The sequence below is a fragment of the Melospiza melodia genome, chromosome 10 (assembly GCF_035770615.1).
Source record: "Melospiza melodia melodia isolate bMelMel2 chromosome 10, bMelMel2.pri, whole genome shotgun sequence".
NCBI lineage: Eukaryota > Metazoa > Chordata > Aves > Passeriformes > Passerellidae > Melospiza > Melospiza melodia.
This window is the reverse complement of record NC_086203.1, coordinates 17,233,087-17,250,471: the sequence shown is the minus strand read 5'-3', so window position 1 is coordinate 17,250,471 and position 17,385 is coordinate 17,233,087. Positions and strand designations below refer to the sequence as shown.

Sequence of the window (17,385 nt, the reverse complement as noted above, 5' to 3'; positions counted from 1 at the left end):
GGCTGGGTGTCCCCAGCCAAGTCGGGGTAGGATGTGCCGCCGTCCTGCCGCGGCCCGGGATGGGTCGGTGCGTCCGTGCGGGAGCGGCCGGAGCCGAGCGGCAGCGCTGGGGCACGGGCCGTGCGCCCTCCGGCCGCCAGAGGGCGCGGGCGGGCCGGGCCGGGCCCAGGAAGTGACGGCGGCGGCGGGGCCGGAGAGCGGTACGGGCGGGACCGGGCTGGGCAGGGACAGAGACGGGCAGGGACGGGGGCTCGGCCGTGCCCCAGGGATGGGCCAGTGATGGGTCAGTGATGGGGTCACTGGTGGGGTCAGTGACGGGTTGGTGAGGGGTCAGTGGTGGGGTCAGTGGTAGGGTCAATGACGGGTTGGTGAGGGGTCAGTGGTGGGTCCGTGGTGGGTGAGTGGTGGAGTCATAGGTGGGTCAGTGCTGTGTCAATGCTGGCGTCAATGACGGGTTGGTGGGGGGGTCACTGATGCGACAGTGATGGGTGAGCGTGGGGGTCAGGGATGGGGTCAGTGATGGGTCAATTCTGCGGTCGCTGGCAGGGTCAATGACAGGTTGGTGGAGGGTCAGTGATGGGGGTCAGTGATGGGTCAGTGATGGGTCAATGACGGGTTGGTGCGAGGTCAGTGATGGGGTCAGCAATGGGGTCAATGGCAGGTCAAACGACAGGTCAGTAGTGAGGTGACTGTTGGGTCAGTGGTGGGGTGGGGACCCGTGTTCAGGAGGTGCAGCCATGAGGTGGGAGCAGCGATCAGCTGCTGTGTCTGTGTGTGAGTGCTGTGTGGTGTGGAGCAATCAGGGTGCAGGCATGCTGAGTGCCCCGTGTGGGGGTGCAGTGTGGGAAGTGGGGGGTGCTCTGTGGGGCCCTGGACAGACGTGTCATTCACACCGGGGAAGCAGAACGAGGCGCTGTGGTTGGTCATGAGCCTGGGCTGCTTCCTGCTGCGCTGGCACCCGGGGCAAAGGAGCCAGCAGCAGCGGGCAGGGTGAGTGTGAGCAGGGTGAGCGTGAGCAGGGTGGGTGTGAGCAGTGACTGAGCAGGGTGAATGTGAGCAGGGTGGGTGCAGACAGGGTGGGTGGGTGAAGGCAGGGTGATGTGGGCAGGTGGGTGGCAGGCAGATGCTGTTGAGGTCATGGCGAGGCTTTGCTGGGCAGGCAGAAGGAAACCATCACCTCCTCAGGAGTGCTGGTGGGGTCTGGCCTCTGAAGGGGACAGTGCAGGCTGGGCTGTGAGTCGGGAGTCTTGGAGCTAGGGGGGTGACCCCACCATGTCTCCTAGAAGAACCTCGGGTGTGGGAGGGCAGACTCAGGCCCTCCCCAACCCCCAGAGAGGAAGTGGGGCAGTTTGCTCAATCCTAGTTAATCAACTGGCGTGGTGGTTGCTCCTGCCTTCTGCCTGTGGCTTGTTTGCAAGGGGAACTGCCAGGCTGAGAGAGGGGACCCCACGGCATGGTGTAGGATAGGGGTTTTCTGACCCCTCAGAGGCTATTTGGGCTCCTCAGAACCCTGACTGAGGACATGTGTGATGAGCTAGCTGGTCTGATGGGTGCCAAGGTGGCAGGACGTAGTGGCAGGGGCTGGGGAGGAAGCACTGTGCCTCCTGCCACGCAGCTGATTTGGCAGTGCTAGACCTTTCTGTAGGTCTCATGGCATGATTTCCTGGAGCTGGCACCATGTGCCACTTCCCTGCCATGAGTCTCTTGTTTGTTCTTGGACCTGCCAAACCTCCATGAACTCATCTGGCTGTGCTGCTGGGGCACTCTGGGGCCAGTGGCAGGGCGGGGGGAACACACACACACACGGTCTGTGCCTTACTGCCTCTAAGCTGTGACCTGCTTGGTTTCCTGTCAGTGAGAAGAATGGGTTCTGTGTCAGAGGAGCTCAGCTTGGTCCCCTTGCACCAGAGGCCGGAGCTGCTGGAAGCCTGTGCGGAGCTGCTGGGCGAGGAGTGGGGGAAGAGCCGTGCGTCGCGGCTGCACTCGCTGCAGCGCTCCTCGGACGCCTTTCCCGCCTGCCTGCTGCTGCTGCGGAGCCGCGGCCCCAGCGACAGCCCTGCCACCCGGCAGGGGCCCTGCGAGCTCGTGGGCCACGTGCGACTGTCCCGCGTGCTCAGCCGTCCCCGTGACCTCTTCGTGGAGAGCGTGGTGGTGGCGCGGGCGCTGCGGGGCCGGGGCTACGGGCGCCGGCTGATGGAGGCCGCTGAGCAGTGGGCCCGGGCCCGGGGCTTTCGCTGCCTGCGCCTCACCACCCACGACAAGCAGCATTTCTATGCGCACCTGGGCTATGTCCTGGGCGAGCCGGTGCAGAGCGTGGCCTTTCTCAGCCCGGCGATATCCTCTGAGGTGCTGCGGCTCTTCTCCGCCCCTTCTGGGGCCGCCGCTGCCACCAGCGCCAGGCCGTGGGTACCCGCGGTCCCCCCGCCGCCCCTCGCTGTGCCCCCACCGCCTCCCCCACCCACTGTGATCTGGGCGAGGGGTGTCCTGGCTGAGGGCGGCGAGCAGCAGAGCCTCCTGCAGACCCCGCACCGCGATGCCAAAGGGCTCCCCATCTTCTGGATGAAGAAGGACATCTGAGGGGCCCCGAGCAGTGATTAAAGCAGTGCGGGTGGGAGCTGGCCCGCCGCAGCCCTGCCTGACTGCTGCCATTCTTCAGGGCTGGCACCAGCTCCCCCAGCCTCTGTGGTTCACCCTGGCCCCATTGCTGGGGCAGGGAATGGGCAGAGTTCCCGTACTCTGCCCTACCTGGGCACGCTACCTCTGCTCCTGCCTGGCCCCCAGCTCGCCTGGCTGGGGCTCTGGGACCACCAGCATGGTGGGGAGCCAGGTCCACTGCAGGCTGTGGGGTTGGCACTAGTCCCCAGGAGCACTGCCCAGTCCCCCCAGTTGTGTCCTCCACTCAGGATTTGTTGTGGGGCAGCTGGGGCTGATGGAAGTTTTGGCCTCCAGCATGGCCACAGCTGTCCTCACTGAGCAGTCTGGGGAAACTGAGGCACAGGACGGCTGGGGGGGCACTGTGAGAGTAGGGCATGGTGGTAGGGCTGCAGAATTGGGTCCCCTGCACTGCACAGCGAGGGGGGCAGGTGGCCAAATCCCGCTAAGGCAGCGGGTGTCAGTGAGGGACAGGCATGGGAGCGGGAAGGTCAGAGAGAGTGTCCGGCCTGGCAGCGAGGGATTAGCGCTGTCCTTGCTGTGTCACGCGGCCCTGGGCCCATTCCCCGCCTAATCCCCTCATTCTGGGCAGCTGGCCAGTGCTGGGCAGGGGCACCAGACCCCTCTGGCCCTGCCTGGGCTGTGAGGGACAGAGCTGTCCCTTTGGCCCCACACCATGCCTCTTGGTGGGACTTGGTCCTTCAGCAGGTCAGCCAGCCTGGCTCAGCACTGTGCTGAAATGGGGACCAGGAAGTCTTGGTGCCTCCACTACAGGCAGGACTGGGAGCCAGCAGGGAAATTGAGGCACAAGGGTCAGTGGCTTGCAGTGCCACTCCAGAGCTGTGCCATGGCTGTGGTGGTGCAAGTAGGATCACAGCACCAGAGAGCAGCAGGCATAGGGTAACACTGGCAGTGCTGAGGCAGGAGGGATCTCAAAGCCCCAAGTGTACCCAGTCCTGTCAGGTTTTGGGGTGGGCAGCATGTGCTTGCAGGACAGCCCAGCCCCTGTGGCCAGTCCTAGTCCACCATGTGCCGGGGGGCAGTGCCTGCATTGCTGGAATGCCCACTGCATCCCACAGCCTCATCCCCACGGCTCTCCTTTCCTCGCAGGGTGCCGGCCCCGCAAGCAGCTGGTGAGGCGGGATGGTGCTGGTGCTGGCACTGTGGGCCTGCCTGGCACTGGGCACAGCCAGCGAGGAAAGCCCGGCACCCGAGCCCCTGGCAGGCGGGCAGCCCTTTGCCGTGGTGTGGAACGTCCCCACCGAGCGCTGCCAGCGCCGCTTTGGCATAGGGCTGCCCCTCGGCGACTACGGCATCGTGGAGAACCAGGGTGGCCACTTTGCCGGCCAGAACATCACCATCTTCTACAAGAACAAGTTTGGGCTGTACCCCTACCTGTCACAGCACGGTGTGCCCCATAACGGGGGCCTCCCCCAGCGTGTCTCCCTCAACGCCCACATCAACAGGGTGGCTGAGGACATCCACCTCCTCCTGCGACCTGCTTTCCATGGCCTGGCTGTGGTGGACTGGGAGGAGTGGAGGCCCCTGTGGGCCCAGAACTGGGGAGCCAAAAGGATATACCGGACAGCCTCGGAGCAGTGGGTGCGGGAGCAGCACGGCTTCCTGCCGGCACGGCAGCAGCTCCGGCTGGCCCAGCTGGAGTTCGAGCAGGCGGCACAGGCTCTGATGGAGGAGACGCTTCTGGTGGGCCGAGCCCTGCGCCCCAGGGGGCTCTGGGGTTTCTACCGCTTTCCCGACTGCCTCAATGGCAACTGGGCCAAGGAGGCAAACTACACCGGGCAGTGCCAGCCGGCGGAGGTGCAGCGGAACAACCGTCTGGGCTGGCTCTGGGCCGCCTCTTCTGCCCTGTACCCCAGCATCTACCTGCCGCTGGCGCTGCCGCCCACGCTGCGCCGCCGCTTCGTGCACCACCGGCTGCGCGAGGCCCTGCGCGTGGCTACCCGCGGGGCCCGCGGCCTCCTGCCCGTGATCCCCTACTCCCGCCTCTCCTTCCGCCGCTCCGCGCGCTTCCTGCAGCTGGTGAGCACTGTGGGGCCGGAGCTGGCTGCCGGTGCCACGCGGGGTTCTGCTTGGCGCGGGGACACAGGCCGTGTCCCCCAGATGGGTCACGTCTGTGTTCCTGGCAGGCTGACCTGGTGCACACCATCGGGGAGAGCGCGGCGCTGGGAGCGGCTGGACTCGTGCTCTGGGGAGACCTGTCCTACTCCCACTCGGCTGTGAGTATGGCCCCTGCAGCGCCAGAGGCTGCGGGACGTATGGGGTGGCCACATCCCCCGTGCCCACCAGGGTGGGCTGGCCAGGTCTCTGTGGCTGGGATGGGTTCTCACTGGTGCTTCCTCCCCAGGAAAGCTGTGCCAGCCTGCACCACTACCTCGTGTCCACCCTGGGTCCCTACGTGGCCAACGTGACGGCAGCAGCCCGAGAGTGCAGCTACGGGCAGTGCCACGGGCACGGGCGCTGTGTGCGCCGGCAGCCCCACGAGCTGGGCACCCTCCTGCACCTCGGCCCCGGTGCCAGCCCGTGGGCTGCTTTCCGCTGCCACTGCTACCGTGGCTGGGCAGGGGAGGGCTGTGCCCAGCGGGTATGGCTCAGCCCTGCCACCTCCTGCCAGGTGCCCGCCCACGCTCACAGCCTCTATGGGCACAAGGATCTCACATCCTCTGACACCTGCCTGCCACAGGGCACGTGGGGCTGGTGACAAAGGCCAGGGGCCACCACGGTCCCCTACCCCAGCAGTGCTGCTGCTGGCACTTCCTGTGGTCCCATTAACATAAATAAATTCTCCTGGCACAGCTGGCATGGTCTTTGTGGGCAAAGCTGGGGGACTCTGTGGTGTCCCCACGCTGGGCACAGTTGCCGTTGCTGCTGAGAGGCAGCACAGCCCCCAGTTTGGCTCTGGATGGGTCCAACAGTGCATCAGTTTTCCTGCATGGGCTCTGCCCTGATCCCGTGAGCTGGCAGCAGCTTTACCCTGGGAAAGGGGGCATGGGGCACTGCCACAACCTGCTGTCCCTTTGCCACTGGCACTGTGCTGCCCGCAGCTCTGTCCACGCCACCAGGCCCCCCTCCCCACAGCTATTTTTATCGCCCCCCAACCGTGTTTCTCACTGTCCTATTTTAAGCGGCGCAGTTGGCGCACCGGGAGCCCAGTGCCCAGCTCCTGGGGGCCCTGCACCACCTCACTGCCCGCTCACGCTGCCCAGCACAGGCAGCCATGCCCAGGGAGGCTGCAGAAGGTACTCAGGGGAGTGGGTTTGGGGCTGGCAGGGGCTCTGGCACCCCAGGGGATACTGGGCGATGCAAGGCTGTGGGGTTGGCATAGGAGCAGTGGACAGATGGTGCCCTCTGCCATGGGGGCTGTGGGCAGAGATGCCTGCCCAGGGAAGAAAGGGGTCCTGGAGGGCTGCAGGTGTAGGGCAGCAGGGTTTAGGGAGGGTACAGGCAGCTGGCACACACAGCCCCCTGCAGCAAACCTACGTGACCAGCTGTGCCCCCATACCTGGGGCAAGTGGGTGCAGGGGTGATGTGGGTATGTGTGCAGCGGTCCCTGGCCAAGGGTAGGGCTGTGGGGAGGGTCTGAGGGGGCCCTGGGTACCGGCTGAGGCCCCCCAACCCTGATGCCTGCCAGCCTGTGGGTGACACACAGTCTGGACAGCAGCAGCACGGCGCCACGCTGCCCTGCGACACACCACTGACCCCGGCAGGGATTGGGGGTGGGCACACTGCCAGCCTGCCATGCTCTGCCAAGGGCACAGTGCGTGGGCCCTGCACACCACTCAAAAATACACAAACACCTAGAAAATAGTCTTTTCCCTCTACCCCAATGCAGGCATGGTTGCTTCCCAAAACAGTGCTGGAGGAATGCCTACTTCCAAAAAGCCCTCTCAGTCCCGTGTGACATGCTCACTAGGGCAATGGGCACCAGGGCCCCCTGGCACAGCATATACCCAACATCTCCATCTGTGCACCCCAAGCAGCACAGGTACCTGCAGGGCAAGCCGGGCCACATGGCAGACTGGCACTGCCCTGCACCTGCCCACCAGCTTCCAGCTGGCCCTTGGAGCCCCAGCCAGTCCCACAGTGCCTGGGCTATCCTGGCTGGGGGGTGGCACATTCCTGCCCCCAAGCCAGGGCCAGATTCCAGCCCCACTAACAAGGCTCCGGGATCGTGGCCACCAGGCACCCGCTAACTGCTGCGATGACAGCGGTGGGGCCGGGGGGGCACAGCCAGGGCTTGCCCACGGTGGCTGCGGGGCTGGGCCAAGGGAGCACCAGCCTTGGCTGCCCGCCCTGTACAGCGCCGGGCTGCTGTGGCTGAGATCCCCCCAGCAGGGCTCTGGTCCCACAGGGGTGCCCAGGGCAGGGCACAGGCTGACCCTTTGCCTCTGTTCCAGCAGACACCATGGGAAGGGCTGAGGGTGCTGCACCAGCAGAGCCTGGGGACCCCGAGAGCAGCGAGTCTGGAGCCATCAGCCTGCGCCCCGTGGAGTCCATCAGCGACCTGTACTGGGCCTCGGGCGGGCACAAGGGCACAGAGGGTGAGAGGAGGGGCAGGGGGGCTGTGCAAGGCCCGGCTGTGCCCGTGGCCAGGCTCTGACCCCTTCTCTCCCCTGCTGCAGGCAATGGCCCGGCTCCCTCCAGCAGCCTGCAGCGGCCCCCAGCTCGGCCCGTGTCCCCCGTGCCCCCGCCGCTCCTGCCCACCCTGCGCCCCGTGCCCCCCGCCAGCCCCTGCCCCTGCCTCGGCCCCGGCCACCCCCTGCTGCTGGCCCTGCTGGCGCTCCTGGCACTGTCCAGCCTGGTCCTGGCCACGCTGGCCATCTACCTGAGTGGTACGTGGCACCGGCAGGGTGGGAGATAGGGAATGTGGGGGACCAAAGTGCCCCCGCTCAGCACGCTCCCGTCCTGTCCCCGCAGTCCTGCAGAGCCAGTCGGTGAGGGCGCTGGCCCAGTGGCTGCAGAGCCAGGAGGACGCCGTGCACCAGCTGCGGGCAGCCAGCAGGCAGCTCTGGGCTCGCCTCAACGCCAGTGCCCAGCCGGGCGGGCACCGCTGAGCTGCCCCTGGCCCCGCCACGGGCTCTGGGCCGCCGCGGGAAGGGGCACCGAAGGGCAGGAGGGGGGAGCGGCAGCCTTACCCACTGAGACCTGGCAGCATTACCCCTTGGGGCATAGAGGCAATCCCAGACCCTGTCCCAGGCTGTGAGAGAAAGAAACTGGGCTCTAAGGACCTTCATCCGCCCCAGTGACAGCCCTTCCTCTTAACAAGGCAGAAGGCATACTTTATTTAGCCTTTTAATTACCTCTTACAATCAAAGTCTTAGAAAATCACCATGATAGATACATTCCCAGGGTGGCGGGCACTGCCAACTGGCATGGCCCCATGTCCGCCTGGGCAGTGGCCCCCCCATAATTAATTTCCCACAAGATTACTATTTCATATAAAGCATTTGGCTGCAAAAGGATTGAGAGTAGGCAGCTGGCAGGACTGGGCAGAGCTTCCCACTCCACACTGCTCTGCCACCATCACTGATGCCAGGCTGGCTGGGGAGGCAGGGGCTGTACCCAGCATGGCAGGGTGGGGAGAACGCTCCTGCCACAGGCACAGACACCAGGACCAGCTGCTCTGCAGCCCTGCACAGCTCTGCCCTCCCACCCACTCTTCAGGCTGTGCCAAGCCACCCTGGTGCCCCTGCAGGTCTAGGGAGAGTATACACAAGCCCTGCCACTGAAAGTGGCTGCAGAAGCCTGGGTGAGACCCCCTCCCACTGTGCCACATGGATGCCCAGCCACAGAGCAGGCACACGGCAGCAGGCCACCACCTCCCCCTGCTCTTCTTTTATCCTTCCTATTTTTGGTTAAAAAAATAAAAGAGGGGGCAGCCCCCCCTTGGGGCAGCTCCAGGCATTAAATACTCTGCTGTACATGAATAAAAGCCCGAGGGCTGGGGGCACCTGCCCCTCACAGTGCAGGGTCTGCAGTCCAGGTGGGCTGGGGGCTCTGCCCCCCGTGCCCATCACAGCACATCCGCCCGCTTGTCCCGCACGCGGCTCCGCGCTTTCGTGCGCGCTTTGAAGGCAGCTGAGTTGTAGAGGTGCTGCAAGGAGAGGGAAGGAGAGATGAGGGTTGGGAATGCCCCTCTGCTCACCTCCCCAGCAGCACCCACACACTCAGGCACTCAGCTGGAACCCCTGGTGGCAGAGGAGGGGACTGTGGGCACAAATGTGGGAGGTGGCACCCACCTTCTCGAAGCGGGAGACCTTGCTGGCTTTCAGAGCAGCCGCATCCAGCACCAAGGGGGGCCCGAGGCCGAAGATCTCCCGTAGCAGCTCATTGTTCTGTGAAAGCAGGGGTCTGTCAACGCCCACCAGCACCAGCCCAGCACTCCCCGGTGCATCTGCCAGCCCATACCTGGAGGTGGTGGTGGATGCCGGAGCCCAGCACCTCCTTAAAGGCTTGGTAGGTGCGCTGGCGTGCCCAGCTGTCCAGGTACATGCACTCCAGGCCAAATCGGACGGTCTCCTCCTGGTACTCTCCAGTCTGAGCAGAGAGAGGGGCATCAGCAATAACCTGGGCACCAGCCCTGTGTGTCCCCTGGCTGTGCAGAGAGGAATCATCAGGCAGCTGGGAAGCAGGGGCAGAGCAGGGCAGCCTCAGGCTCCGGTACCTCGATGAAACGCAGGATGTCCCGGAAGATGGATCGCTGCCTCCGTCGGTCTGTCTTGGCTCGGTACTTGTTGCTCTCAGTAGCCAGGACCTTGAGCTGGGTACACAGGAACTCTGTATCTTGGTGGCACAAGTCCTCCTGCCAAAAAGCAGGGGATTTAGAGGGATGACCTCCAGGCACTGCCTACAGCCATGGCCAGGGCAGGGCTGGGGGATCACTGGGGCCAGCCCCTCTGCCTGGGTGCCTGCTGGTCAATGCCAGCTCAGCCGGGGCACGTCAGGGTGTCACAGCAGCTCCCTCCCTGCTGCCTGCTTAGTGCCCACCCACTGCTCCATGCCAGAGCCCATGCCTTACCTCCAGGTCCTGGGCCAGCTCGAAGAGCAGCGCAATGGTTTCCCCAGCCAGGATGCGCAGGGCAACGCTGCTGCTGGTCAGCAGTGGGGGCAGCTGCAGCCAGCGACTGGGACAGGGAGGCAAGAGGGCATCAGAGAGGCCAAGCACTGCCCCAAGGGCTGTGTGCTCCACAGCTGGCTGCCCCACACCAGCCTCCACTCACTTCACACCCCACTCACTTGTCCAAAATGCTCCTGAGGTGGGAGGGGGGGCAGATGGTGAGGAGCAGGGACCATGACTGGAGCGCGCTGCAGTGCAGAGGCCCGTGCTGGGCAGGTGCTGAACCCCCTTCGCCTGTGCTGGGGGTGCCGAAGATGCCCTCCAAGCAGGACAGGCATGAAACCAGGTCCTGGAGGAGAGAAACTGTGCCAGTCAGACCACAGCTGCCATGGAGATGCCACACTGAGCTGTGCACTAGGGACCAAAGGGGGACACACTATACCAAGAGGTGCCAGGAGCCCCTTGGGACACGGGAGGCTACTCCACCCACAACACCCCATCTGCTGGCTCCCCCCAGCTCAGCTCCAGGCTGCCCAGGGAAGGGGGCTGGGCTGTCACTCATGTCCCCGTACCCCTACTCCAGCTCAGCTCCAGGCTGCTCTGGCACTGTGGGCTGAGGGCAGGTGGCATGGCAGCCCCAGGGTGCCCTCTTGCAGGGGTACAGACAACACCCAGGCGCAGTTACCTCGAGGTCAGCAGCAGCAATGTAGCAGCACATGCCCAGGGCCATGGCACACTGGCAAGAGAAGTTAGGGAAACAGTTAGATCGGGCCCAGGATCATGCCAGGCCTGATCCAGCACCCAGCCAAGGGGCAGCCGGGTTGGGGTGCCCCTGCTTTGCCCCAGCGCACTCCACAGCACCCAATCCTGTCACCCTCCCGGCACTGCAGGGGCTCCCAAAGGCATTGCCTGGGCTCTCCCCAGCACGGAGGTGTCCCCAGGAGGAAAGGGGCCAGGCTTACGCTCTGCCGGGCGCTGGGGCTGGCTGTGCTGTCTGTCAGGACGCTGACGAGCAGAGGCTTCAGGCTGCGGAACAACTCTTCTCCCTCCGGGCCGGAGCCCATCTGGAGGCAGAGGAGGGTGAGGACGCAGCCCGCCAGCGCCTGTTCTTCCCCTTTACCTGTGGGCAGCACCAGAGACCTGCCTCAGACACGGCCCAGCGGCCCCGCCGCCCCCGCCCGGCCGCCCGGCCCCTGACCTTTCTTGAGGCACTTCTCCAGGGAGTCGGTGAGCGTGAGGCGGCGCTCCAGCAGGAACTCGGACAGGGTTCTGGAGGACAGGGCCAGGCGCAGGCCCTGCAGGGCCGCCTGCCGCGCCTTGGCGCTGCGAGACACCGCGGCACGTCACGGGCTGGGCTGTCCCGGCACCGGGCACGTCCCTGCCCGCGGCTGGCAGCGCGCCCGGAGCGCCCGCCCGCGTGGGGACACCGCTCCTCACCTCTTGTCCAGGAGGGTGTCCATGTGCTCCTTCAGCCTGTCCTCCGCCTCCTCCTCCTCCTGGCCGTGCTCACTCGCCGCCTCGCTCCCTGCCCGGGCGGCACCACGTGAAGCCGGGAAGGCCGAGGGCGGGCACACCGCGACCCACGTGGGGGTCACCATGGGCTCCGCGTGCCTCACCTGCTCCCTCCTCAGCGGGGCCGGCGCTCTCGCTGGCACTGCTGCAGTGGCTCAGCACCTCGCTGCCGGCCTCCTCCTCGCTGCCGGGCGAGCTCGCCCGGGCGCTGCCGGTGCCGCCTGCGGGGTTGGGAGCAGACTCGTGTGAGCCCGGCGGTGCCAGCCCGGCGCTGTGAGCCCGGCGCTGCCAGCCCGGCCATGTCACACTCAGACCCGACCCCCGGTCCCCTGTCCCGGGCCCCCCTCACTCACGGCGCGCGGCGCGGCGGGAGCGCGGCATGGCCGGCGCGCGCGGACCCCGCGCCCCGCCCCCGCCGGGAGAGCCCCGCCCACGCCCCGCCCACGCCCCGCCCCTGAGAGCGCCCCCGCTATCTGCGCATGCGCCGCGGGACCTGCCCGAGTCCCCCGTCCCTGTCCCTGTCCTGGTCCCTCTCCTTGTCCTTGGTCGCCTCCCTGCCCCTTTCTCTGACACTCTACCTGCCCTTCTCCCTATGTTCATCCCTGCTCCCTCAGCATCCCTGCCCCTCTCCTGTCCTGACGCTATCTTCATCCCTGGTCCCTGATAAGAAAGGTGCCTACTGATGTCCTTATAACAATTTGATGGGTGCGGGTCTTTAGGAGAAATCGGTGTTCATGTATTTGAAATGGGTCTTAATGTCTCTTCTAAGCTCAAGCCACACAGGTTTGGTACAGAACCCCGACAGTCTGAATACAGCTCGAATTCCTGAACTTTAAGGCAATAGATAATTGGGTCAGCACAAAGTCTCTTGAAGAACTCAGCCTGAACTTCTGAACTTCAGGTGCAAATGACAGGTTTAGGGGCGGAACACGTGGTAGGCGGTCCGGGAAGGCTGTACCTTCCTAGTACCTCAGCCAATGGGGAAAGGAAGAGGACAACAAGTAGCTGGGAGTTAGGATAAAAGGATGCTGCATCGTGAACGTCGGGAGAGAAATTCCGTGGGGATATGGCCCAGTGGAGTCTCTCCCTTTATTTGAATAAAGTTGCAGGACTCCTCTGTCTCCTTTATGGACACTGGCCTCTCCTAATGTGATTTTCTGCACATCCCTGCCCTGTCTGTGTCCTTGCTCTATCTTCATCCCTAGCTACTCTCTATCCCTGCCTGTATCCCTTCTTCTGTCCCTGTCCCTGCCTGTATCTCATTAGGAAAATCTCATTCCCTATGTAAAGTACCAATTAGCCTTTCTAGTATGAAATGGTTTGGCCCTTACTAAGATCTATACATCCCCTGTACTGCTGTACACTGCATTGCTGTGGCAGATAAGGCCCACACCCTGGGTCCTCCCACCATCTGGCCTCACAGATAGGCACCCCTTGGCATAGTGAGACTGACTCCAGAACGAGGAAAGGAGGATGCCAAAGCCACAAATTGCACTGGCTTTACAAAGCCATGGGGACAAGCAGGCAATCTGTGGAGCCTTGTTGTACCCCAACACTTGTAGGGTGTGAGACCCACATGTGAACCACATTCGGGGTGCCTCTGTTTGGCTGGGACACCCCCTGGGTGTGAATAAAGAACATCTCTTGTCATGCTCACCTTGGTGTCCTGGCCTTGCTCCTCAGGTGTGAAATTCTCATGACACCTGTCCCTGCCCACAGCTCTGCCCCTGCCTGTAACCCTGTCCCCAGTGCTGGTCCCCTCCCTGCCTCTCCTCCTAATATCCCTGCCCCTGCCTGTATTCCTGCCTTGTTGTCACCCAAGACTCAGGGACACCCCTCCCTGCTCCTGCCTGCATCCCTGACCTGGCCATTGCTGCTGCTGCCAATCACAGAATCACAGGGTTGGAAGAGACCTTTGATATCACCAAGTCCTACCCAGCCCTAACACCTCAACTAAACCATGGCACATCCAGCCTTTTTTTAAACACATCCAGGGATGGTGACTCCACCATGTCCCCAGTACTTTATCACTCTTTCTGTAAAAAACTTTCTCCTAATATCCAGTATCTCTACTCCTGTCCTTGTCCCTTCTCCTGACTGTATTCCTGTAACCCTGCCCATCTCCCCTCTGTTCTATCTGTACCCCTGTCCCAATCCCTGACCCCAAATGGACCCTATCTCCCTCTTCTTCATATCCCTGCCCCTGCTGCTGCCCTTTCCCTGCCCCATCCTTGTCCCCATCCCTTCTCCTCCCTCCCTGCCTCCCTCTCCCCAGCCTCTGCCTGTCTCCTGCCCATGTCCCGACTCCCTGCCCCTTTTTGCTCTTTCCCGCTCTGTTACAGCCCCCGCCCATCCGCCTGGCCCCGAGCCGAGCTCCCAGGTGTGTTTCTGTCATTTGGCTCTTCCCTGTTTATTTGGGCCACGGGGGCACTCGCGGGCTCCTTCGCACTTTCGTTTCCAGCTTGGCAGAGCCAGAAACTGAAAATTGCGTCGGGAACAGAAACCGAAACTCCCGATCTCCCGGTTTAAGGCAGCACGGGCTGAAACATCCCACACGTACTGCCTGCTCCCGGCGTCGAGGGGCTCCGGGGGCTCTGCTGGCGCTGCACCGGCCGCATCCCCCTGCAGGGGACGGCACAGCCTCCCTGGGGATGCCAGCATCAGCCGTGTCCCACCGACGGTGCTGCCACCAGGAGCCTCGGAGAAACTGGCTATGTCTGCATCTCATTGCCTGCAGCGGTGCCGGGCATCTGCTGGCACTGGGGACAGCCTCATTCCATTGCCCGTGGTGGCACTGCCACATCCCTTGCCCCTGCTCACACCATGGCACAGCGTGAGCCGCGTCCCAGCGCTGGCTGTGCCCCAGCCTGGACACTGGGGCTCTGCCTGTCAGGGGAGACCCTGTGTCACCGAAGGCACGGGGCTGTGAGACCCTGTGTCACCGAAGGCACCGGCCCATGAGCCCCACGGCACCCCAGGGCCAGCCTGCAGGCTGCTGCCTCTCTGCCACGGCCAGCCGAGCTGGGTGTCAGGGTGACCGCAGTCCCCTCCCAGCCCCCGCAGGGTGGCACCGGAGACACCCGGAGCATCCCGGGGAAACGACCAGGGGCCACCTTAAGTTCCCCGCCGTGACGCATCGGGGCGGCGGCCCGGGAAGGTTTAAAAGCTGCTGCCGGCAGAAGCAGCCTGTGAGGGTGGGGTGCTGCGGGCAGGAGTAGAGGTAAGAGGCAGCAAACCAGAAGAGGGCAAAGGGAGCGATACAGCTGTCAGGATGGATGTGGACCCGGCGGCATCCATGGACGGACTGAGAACAGTGACTGCCAGGGAGCTGGATGGCTGGATCGCCAGAACCCTGCAGCCCAGCCCGGAGTTCTCTGCGCAGGTGAAGGGGACAGTGTGGAAAATCTGTGAATTCCTGAAGAGGAAGTGCTTTGAGGATAATATCCACGTCCAAAAGACCGTCAAGGTGAGTGCTGCCCAACTTGGGGGCTAGCTGACACCCCTGCTGCCACCCTTCCCACTGCTCCATGCTCCAGCTCCTGCCCTGCCTCAGTTTCCCTTGGCAGCTCCAGGAGTGGTGGCAGCCGATCCTGGTGCTGGCAGTGGTGCTGAGCAAGCAGGGCCTCTCTCTGCAGGGTGGATCAGCAGGAAAGGGCACAGCTCTGAAGAACAGCTCTGATGCTGATGTGGTGCTCTTCCTCAGCTGCTTACCCAGCTACGAGGACCAGAGGAACAACAGAAGGGTTATCCTGGATTTGATCATGATAAGGCTGAAGGACTGCAGGGAGAGCTTGCAGTTCGATGTGTGCATTGGTGAGCCCAGGTACAAAGGTCCTGACAGCACACCGCGCTCCCTCAGCCTTTCTCTGTCCTCCCCGGAGACCGGAGAGTCCATTGATGTGGACATCCTGCCTGCCTATGATGCTTTGGGTAAGGGCTGCAGGCTGGCACAGGGACAGGCAGTGGTGTCAGTGCTGGGATGGCTCTCACCCTTCTTCTCCCCCTCCTTCTCACCCCACAGGGCAGGTGACCCAGGATGCCCCACCAAACCCAGAAGTGTATGTGAGGCTCCTGCATGCCGACAGCCAGCCCGGGGAGTTTTCCCCCTGCTTCACTGAGCTGCAGAAGCTGTTTGTGAAGCATCGCCCTGCCAAGCTGAAGGACCTCCTGCGCCTGGTCAAGTACTGGTACAAGAAGGTGAGGGCTGCCCAGCTTTCCCAGTTCCCAACAGACACCCATCCCAGCCAGCTCTCACCTCCATCTGTTCTTCTCCCCAGCTGCTGAATCCACAGTACCCCGATGCACACCTGCCCCCTAAGTATGCCCTGGAGCTGCTGACCATCTATGCCTGGGAGGAGGGCACAGGCTCCTCCTGCATCTTTGACATGGCTCAGGGCTTCCGCACAGTGCTGGAGCTGCTGGGCCGGCACCGGGACATCTGCATCTACTGGGAGAAGTACTACTCACTGCAGCACAGAGACATCGGTGCCCACGTTAAGGGCTTGCTGAGCAGTCCCCGGTGAGGACTGTGCCCAGTGGGATTGTGCCTGCTGGCCCCATGGTACTGCCCAGGGCTGACAGCAATGCCCACTCTGTGTTTGCAGCCCTGTCATCCTGGACCCTGCTGACCCCACGGGGATCCTGGGCCAAGACAAGGACTGGAACTTGATGGCGCAGGCAGCTGCCAGCTACTGCCGCTCACTGCCCTGCCTTGCAAACGTCCAGCCCTGGAATGTGCAGGTAAGGCTGCTTGACCCTGTGAGCATCTTGTCCCCCACCCCTGTCCCTGCTGTCTTTGCCCACCCACTCTCCCGTCCCTGCAGCCAGCCCGGCCCGTGACCATTGAGGTGATGCAGCTGTCAGGCACCAGGCTGACGCAGCGTGTCAGCCCCTACACCACCATCGGGCAGCTGAAGGACATGATCCACCGGAGCTGGGGCATCTCCCCATACCAACAGCGCCTGGCACAGCAGGAGCCAGGCAGGAACAACATCACCCTGCAGGACAGCGATACCCTGGCCACGCACAGCATCTTCTACAACACCACGCTGGTGCTGCTGCAGACCGAGCTCCAGAAGATGCAGGTCCTGGTCAAGGACGATAAGAACCGGACCACGACCTACACGGTGCTGCCCACCGACACCGTCCGACAGCTGAAGGAGCAGATCCAGGCCCGGCAGGGGCCCTCTGCCAACGAGCAGCGCCTGACCTACGGCTCCAGGGAGCTGCAGGACCAGCACACGCTGCAGCACTACGACATCAGGCCCATGAGCACAATCTACATGCTCCTGCGGCTCCGGGGGGGCGCAGGCCCCCAGCTCCCCCAGCTCCCTGCCTGCTTGACCTCCTGAGCACTGCCCTCAGCACCAGCCCATGCCCGTGTACCCTCCTGTATGCTGGAAATAAATACTTACTAGATCCTTGTGCTGCTTGCTCTGTTGGGGACAGTGACAAGTGTCACGTGGGGTAGTCAAAGGGGTTGGGGTCGCCAACACTTTGAGGGGGGACCTCAATGCCACAAGCTGCCGGGATGGCACAGGGACACAGAGGTGCAGTAAAGCAGTGCTCCCTGACCCCAGGGTGCCTGGTGGGGTGAAGAATGCCAGCCTGCTGCCAGCTGGACCTCAGGAGAAAAAACCATCTGCTTTATCTGCCTGCTCCTGCCTGCACCACTGCCTGCCTGTGCTCAGGCTGGGGGGCAACCAGCGCTGGGACATGGTTTGTGCTGGTAGCATGGTGTCACTGCAGGCCGTGGGACATGGCCAGTGCCACCAGGGGTCCTGATGCCAGCACAGACAGCAGGAGGCAGCAGACTCCGAGGTCACCTTCGGTCACTGCCTTAATTGCTGCCTGCTGGCACCGGGGAAGTTTGGTTTTCATCTTCCAGAAAGCAAAGTGGAGCTGAAAGCACGGGCAGCTGGAAGTCTGGGGAAAACCCATCAATCTTGGCAATGTCCCTGCAGGTCTTGTCTCCCCTCAGCCCTCCAGTGTTGCCAGGCATCCCACCCCTCCAGGCTTGGGTGCCTGAGTGGGTCTGTGCTGTGGGGCACCGGGCTGCCCCTGAGCGCTTCTGGGGCTCTGGGTCAGACGCGGGAGCCTGGGCGGCTGAATCTGCTTTATTGTGCTCAATTAGTACAAGGTCCCCT

The 17,385-nt window shown here is 63.6% G+C and overlaps 6 protein-coding genes across 6 annotated transcripts in view; 5 read left to right on the top strand and 1 right to left on the bottom strand.

Moving 5' to 3' along the window:
* Positions 1-17,385, top strand: part of SLC38A3 (solute carrier family 38 member 3) — a 238,553-nt gene that overhangs the window by 187,099 nt on the left and 34,069 nt on the right. The gene's annotated exons all lie outside the window — the stretch shown is intronic.
* Positions 32-2,584, top strand: NAA80 (N-alpha-acetyltransferase 80, NatH catalytic subunit). Its single transcript, XM_063164327.1, has 2 exons — positions 32-200; positions 1,856-2,584. Exons 1-2 carry the CDS (start codon positions 32-34, stop codon positions 2,575-2,577), a joined length of 891 nt encoding a protein of 296 aa, XP_063020397.1. The 3' UTR covers positions 2,578-2,584.
* HYAL3 (hyaluronidase 3) lies at positions 2,584-5,465 on the top strand. Its single transcript, XM_063164615.1, has 3 exons — positions 2,584-4,692; positions 4,800-4,889; positions 5,018-5,465. Exons 1-3 carry the CDS (start codon positions 3,796-3,798, stop codon positions 5,369-5,371), a joined length of 1,341 nt encoding a protein of 446 aa, XP_063020685.1. The 5' UTR covers positions 2,584-3,795; the 3' UTR covers positions 5,372-5,465.
* LSMEM2 (leucine rich single-pass membrane protein 2) lies at positions 5,611-8,579 on the top strand. The gene is made up of 4 exons (XM_063164618.1): positions 5,611-5,909; positions 7,071-7,211; positions 7,293-7,502; positions 7,588-8,579. The coding sequence occupies exons 1-4, from the start codon at positions 5,888-5,890 to the stop codon at positions 7,722-7,724; spliced, it is 510 nt and encodes a 169-aa protein (XP_063020688.1). The 5' UTR covers positions 5,611-5,887; the 3' UTR covers positions 7,725-8,579.
* On the bottom strand, positions 7,929-11,337 carry IFRD2 (interferon related developmental regulator 2). Its single transcript, XM_063164617.1, has 10 exons — positions 11,165-11,337; positions 10,926-11,050; positions 10,690-10,847; positions 10,413-10,463; positions 9,907-10,076; positions 9,689-9,794; positions 9,335-9,472; positions 9,079-9,207; positions 8,910-9,005; positions 7,929-8,764 (listed from the first exon to the last, which is right to left on the bottom strand). Exons 1-10 carry the CDS (start codon positions 11,323-11,325, stop codon positions 8,684-8,686), a joined length of 1,215 nt encoding a protein of 404 aa, XP_063020687.1. The 5' UTR covers positions 11,326-11,337; the 3' UTR covers positions 7,929-8,683.
* LOC134422499 (2'-5'-oligoadenylate synthase 1-like) lies at positions 14,416-16,661 on the top strand. The gene is made up of 6 exons (XM_063164613.1): positions 14,416-14,705; positions 14,875-15,169; positions 15,261-15,436; positions 15,517-15,758; positions 15,844-15,979; positions 16,063-16,661. Exons 1-6 carry the CDS (start codon positions 14,511-14,513, stop codon positions 16,588-16,590), a joined length of 1,572 nt encoding a protein of 523 aa, XP_063020683.1. The 5' UTR covers positions 14,416-14,510; the 3' UTR covers positions 16,591-16,661.